Source organism: Tachysurus vachellii, chromosome 24 (genome assembly GCF_030014155.1).
Source record: "Tachysurus vachellii isolate PV-2020 chromosome 24, HZAU_Pvac_v1, whole genome shotgun sequence".
NCBI lineage: Eukaryota > Metazoa > Chordata > Actinopteri > Siluriformes > Bagridae > Tachysurus > Tachysurus vachellii.
This window is the reverse complement of record NC_083483.1, coordinates 16,259,515-16,265,633: the sequence shown is the minus strand read 5'-3', so window position 1 is coordinate 16,265,633 and position 6,119 is coordinate 16,259,515. Positions and strand designations below refer to the sequence as shown.

The 6,119-nt window shown below is 37.7% G+C and overlaps 2 protein-coding genes and 1 pseudogene across 4 annotated transcripts in view; 2 read left to right on the top strand and 1 right to left on the bottom strand.

The window, feature by feature from the left end:
* Positions 1 to 801, top strand: part of LOC132839549 (CMRF35-like molecule 3) — a 6,773-nt gene extending 5,972 nt beyond the window's left edge. For all 3 annotated transcript variants that reach the window (XM_060860584.1, XM_060860585.1, XM_060860583.1), the window contains exon 3: positions 1 to 801. This exon is cut by the window's left edge. The gene's annotated coding sequence lies outside the window, so the exon portion shown is untranslated.
* Positions 1 to 6,119, top strand: part of LOC132839518 (CMRF35-like molecule 1) — an 89,001-nt pseudogene that overhangs the window by 58,795 nt on the left and 24,087 nt on the right.
* On the bottom strand, positions 2,997 to 5,660 carry LOC132839874 (uncharacterized). Its single transcript, XM_060861088.1, has 5 exons — positions 5,423 to 5,660; positions 4,495 to 4,776; positions 4,159 to 4,224; positions 3,921 to 4,007; positions 2,997 to 3,115 (listed from the first exon to the last, which is right to left on the bottom strand). The coding sequence occupies exons 1-5, from the start codon at positions 5,658 to 5,660 to the stop codon at positions 2,997 to 2,999; spliced, it is 792 nt and encodes a 263-aa protein (XP_060717071.1).

Below are 6,119 nucleotides of genomic sequence, written 5' to 3'. Positions count from 1 at the left end.
CATCCGCAAAGTCAACAGCATTGTGGATGACCCCACACACCCCTCACACACACTCTTCACCCTCCTGCCATCTGGAAAAAGGTACCGAAGCATTCGGGCCCTCACGACCAGACTGTGTAACAGTTTCTTCCCACAAGCCATCAGACTTCTCAACAACTGAAATGTACTGTACTGAGCACAACATACACACACATCATCTGTATGGACTGCATAGACCCTCACAAAACACACACACTGACACAACATACTGTTTACATGCTGCTTACAATCCAGCAAACTGTTTACATGCTGTTTTGCACACCTTGTCTGCTGTTTTTTGCACAAATTGTCCCAACATTTCAGCCGTTTTTGCACATATTGTACAATATCTCAGCCATTTCGCACATACTATATTAACGCATACAGTATTAACACTGGTCGGTCGGCGCTGTTTCTGTGACTGTTTACTATTTATTGTCTTTTGTGTACTGCATTTTGTGTACTTTTTGTACTGTCTTGTAACTTTGTGTCTGCACTGTCATTGTCCTGCACTGTCCTGTCCTGCACTGTCTTTTGTCCTGCACTGTCTTTTGTCCTGCACTGTCTTTTGTCCTGCACTGTCTTGTCTGTCTTGTTTGTCTTGTCCTGCACTGTTTGCACCAGGTTGCACAGTTGCACTTTATGTGGCTAAGACTACTTACAAGTCTTTAGCCCTGTCTTTGTTTTTATGTAGCACCTTGATCCTGGAGAAACGTTGTCTCATTTCACTATGTACTGCAACAGCTATATATGGTTGAAATGACAATAAAAGCTTCTTGACTTGACTTGACACACTCACACACACTCACTCACTTATTGACTCATGCACACACACCCACACACACATTCATTCACACTCACTCACACACACACTCTCACACACACACTGACACACTCTCGCACACCCACACATTCACTTACTCACTCACTCACACACACACACTCACATTCATTCACACTCACTCTTATACACACACACTTCACACTCTCACACACACACACTCACTCATGCACACACACACATTCATTCACACTCACTCACACACTCACTCACTCTTATACACAGACACACACACACTTCTCACACACACACACACACACACACACACTCACTCACTCACTTATGCACTCATGCGCACACACACACTGTGGGGTCAGTAGTTCTGCCGGTATGTTCTGGGGACACCACTTTCCTGAGGTTCTACTGATGTGAATAAAATCTGGCATGTATAATTTAATTCTGGGAACATAAAGATCACTTGAAATTCTTGATTTAAATCTCAGAGTTTCTGTGCTTGTTTTTTTCACACCTAATGGGGACATAACAAGAACTCATCACTAATGGGGACCTAGTTTGCATACACAGAAAATTAACCGATTTTCATGTTATAGTAGGGACATCACTAGATACCCAATTTGCATACATAGAAATTTGGCTGGTTTTTGTGTTGTAGTGGGGACATCACTAAACGTCTCTAATTTGCACACACACACACTCAGGTCATTTATAACATCAAGGGGACATGGCTTAATAAAAACAAGTTGAGTATTTAACTTAATAACTAGCTTATGAAAAATTACAAACCAAGTATGTGTAACACTACATGTAAAGAACAGATGACCTGTATTTTCTCTATTTGTCTAATTGTTTACATCAAGGACTGTTAAACAAAACTTCATTAATTGCATACTCATAAAATGGCAATTAATCTCTTTTACACAAATATGCATCAACACAATACAGATTACAGACTCTCAATTTTTCTGGAGCTTCCCTTTTTCATTAAATGAAAATCTTTAGATACCAAGGAACCTTTTATGGAAGGAGGTACCATGGCTATTACAGATTTCAAAGCTATAATCTCAAGAAGTCACCCCTTTCCTGTGCCAGATATTTTTGAGGAACAGAAAGGACACATGCATGAGGTACTGAACCTTACTGATTTGTCAAAGAATATCAAAATTTTTTCCAGTCATTTTGGCAAGTTACAACTGATAGATGCATCTTCTATTTCAGCTGCTTGAGCTATTTGCATATTGGTCTGAAGTGAAAACACTGTCAGTCAAAAAAAGCCCTTGTCAGGAAAAGCCCGGTTTGTTTAACATTACAGACAACTTGAGTCTTGAGCTTCTTTACTGCCAAAGTCAACGGAAAGTCTCAGAAATTAAATTTACTAAAAGCTCACATTTACTATGAATAAACTTTCTCTCATTTAGTGTTATACAAAGCTGTTAAGCACAACTCTTATTTACACTTACATCAACATCCAAAAGTAAATGAGTATTCTCTATAACATACTATAATGAGCACTGAACATTATATAACTGGCTAGGCCTGACTAGCATTTACTTCATAATTAACTAATTAAATATATAGCATTCAAGTATTAGGATCAAAAATAAAACTTTCAGCAACCAAAATAAAACGTATGACCCTTACAATCACCTCAAACCTTGCATACTGCACATTAATTAATATACACAAATGAAAGGATTTTTTCCAAAACATGAATACGGCCTTAATCTTTATTAATCTACCTAAACTAACTACGCTAAAAAGTGGCAGCTAACAATTTAACAACATTTGCCAAGCTAGCTAGGCTAAACAAATAAATGGGCAGCACATTGGAGCTTTTATTGCCCAAACAAAAGGCAGTGGCAGTAAAATGGAAGGAGGTGGCCAAAATAAATTTGATTGGATGCAGTATCAAAGTGTAGGTAAGGGTTCTTATGAATATTGAAATACTCGATCTGTTCCTGATTAGTTTATTATGAAATACTGAAATGCTGACTGGTTCATTACAAAGTGATAGCCTAGAGATGGAACGTAACCTATTAAAGAAGACCTAGTAAAGTACCAAAGTGCCATTATCAGTCTTATCTAATCATTCTTGTTTAGATCTCTCTTATAAGCTACAATGCGATTGTAGACATAGAATTTGACACTTTGCCAGTCTCTATCTTTAAGAGCTAAAGGCTCAGCTGTAATGCAGTTTTGACAGGCCAACTTCCCTGATGAAAGTCTTCATATGTCTCTCTACTGCGGTGACCTCGTTTACTTCCCAAGCCTTCCTCTTTTTCAGAGTAGAAGTTTTACCTAAATGAAATAATTAACATTAGTTACACAGCAAGCACACAACCTTATATCTGACGTCAATTGTTGTCTAGCAACTGCTCTCTAAATACATGGACATGCGATACAATACTGTGTTGCATTCTGATTTATGGTCCATAACCAATTTATTTGCCTTGCATCCTTACAAAGTTAGGGCTCTGTTACCTTACTGATGGGTGGCCTTGTACTGGGAGTATTTTGTTTTTTTTTCCAGTGAACTAAATGTTGACATGATGAAATTGAGTCTTAAGAATGAAAAATCTTCAGAATCAGAATCAGAAAGGTCTTTATTGCCAAGTATGTTTTTTTTTTCTAGTACAGGAGCTCCACAGTGTAAACATATAGGCAATGATAAGAAATGAACACATAATGAACACATTCAGTTCTCATGTTGGGAATTTCTACCAAAAGACAGGATCAAAAAAAGTGCCAGCAAACTACATAATTCTGAATTTTGTGTTCATTGAAAAGATACTATTTGAATCCAATGCATTCATCAGGTGACAGTCAGGCTACTGGTGTTGAATTTGTGTAGTGAATCACATTTTCTTGCTGATTTCTTATCACTGTTCTGTATATCAATCCATGAAGTTTATCAGCTCAACCACTATAATTTTAACTGAAAATAACATGGTTATTGTTTGGTCAAATAACATGGTCATGGTCAATGTTATGGTCAAAACATAATATTTGCTGATTATAGCCACCAACCCAGCCTCAGCTCTGTAAAATCTAAGAAAAATACATCAGATATATTAAGATAAATCAGATTTATTACCACACTCACCTTTAGAAGACCTTTGAAGAGAATTCATCTCCACAGTGAGCACGATTTCAGTGTCCACTGGTGGCACCCTCACATCTGCTTGAGTGTCTGTGGAAAATTTTAGTGGCAACTCCATGTAAAATTTTAACCATATTTAATGACTTTTTTAAAGCATACTATCTTTTTATATTCTATTACAATTAAAAAAAAATCATTGTGTAACAATAATCATGCTCGTTATTATTTTAAAAATCCTTACCTTCATGTTCTTCGCATTTCTCACCTTCCTCACTCATTATTTCATCACTGTTTAACTCCATTTCCTCTGAAAAAAGTATAGTGATACGTTTGTCAGACTTTACTCCAACATTTTAGGCAGGTGTGGGGAAAATGCTTTCAAAAATAAAACTGTTAATTGTTTATTTTTATCAATTAACAAAATTCAAAGTAAATACACAGGAGAAATCCAAATCAAGTAACTTTAGAGCATTTCTTCACATCTGTCTAAACCTTTTGTACAGTACTATACTTAAAAAATAGAAACCCATGACTGTAGATGAGCAAAATAACAAAATAAAAAATGTATTTTATATACCATTTGGATCAATAGTGATCTCATCCAAATTCTTGCCCTTAAACTGCCCAACTCTTCCTTGTTCTAACGCCATAAGCACTTTGCTGACTTTTGCAAGCTGTAGGGTCTTTTCAGGAAGGCGATAGTATTCCCGGTGAATTCGGATATCATGTCCAAGAAAGTTTGCTAACTGATCCAAGTCCGTGTCCCTCAGATTTAGGACTGTAGAAAGAGTTGCTGCCTGTTTTCGTAATTTTGTGGATGTAAGTGCATATGGACTATCTGCACCACAATGCGACACTGCTGTTGGCCGAGCAAAAAGATAAACATTTTCCTTTAGCACTCCACAAGTCTCCCTGTTCTTTACGAGCAACTCCAATGCACCCAGCATTTTTGGTGTCAGTAGAACAGGAACTGGATGTCCTCTTTTTCCCCTGATGACAATTCTTGATAAATGTCTGCACAGTTTCAGACAATGCCCAGTCTACATCAGCATGTGGATCAGTGGTGTCCCTGGTTAAAAATGCAGATAAAGGCATACTTGATACCTCTCCCTCTCTGCGGTGGTTGAACAGGATGATTTGAGTTAAAATGGTTTTGGCAAGTTCGGACCAGTATTTTGTAGAAGACACTGATGATAACTGCTTGACGCATTCATCTTGTGTATTGTCAAGGAAGGTGTGAAGCTTTTGCACGTCCCTTGTAAATGGCAACACTGTAGGTGCATTCCACTTTAATTCTTCTATATTTCGTGCAGCTGTTGCAGAGATCAAATCACACCACCGTTCCTTATGCACATCTTAAAATCCAGTGACTTTCTGTGCCAAGTCAACATCTTTGTTAATCAAAGCTTTAGCTTTTGCAAGCTTACTAAGCTTCATTAGGCTTATTCCAAGTTTTTTTGCAAGTGAAGGTGTTCTGTATGTGTTGGTTTGATAATCATATCCACATGCATGTCTAACAGCTTTAACTGTCTTCATATAGTTCTGTGGATCTAGGAAATCCTCCATTCTCTTCAAAGATGCAACTTTGCTGCCACTGACCAGTAACCTTCCCAGCTCTCGCAACTTCTTTTGGACATATGCCTCATTCTTAGCAGATATTCCACCTTTGTTCAGCAAGTGTTCTCCCAACTGAATGATGCAGCAGTCATTTTTGACAGCAGCTGTGATTTCATCTAGGTTCATGTGGCTTATTGTCTTCCATAATGCTTTGCTTATGTTTGAAGATACAGGTTGTGCATATGAACAGAGAGCTTGGACACGATTTTTTCCAGGTCTTGAAATTTTATCTTTAGTGCTCAATTTACAGCTTTTCATATGCCTCCAGAGAACCTTCCAGGTAAACAGCCCTTGGCAATATGCACAATGCATAAATTCAGTGCCTTCTGTTTGATTTTGTGGTTGTCTGTACGGAACCAGTTCTCCTTCGCCTGACTTCATTACAGCTGCATTGTGTACATAGTTGCCTCTGTGTCGAAGATCATTAAAAAACATTTTTCTTTGCATAGAACCCTTTGGAAACTGTCATCCTTCAGCTACTTCTTTTTCATTGGAATGCACTTATTCCAAATGTCTTGCCATCTTGTTATAAGGTTTGAAGCAAAACAGACAATAGTGTTTCTTATTGTATACCCTACGACCATC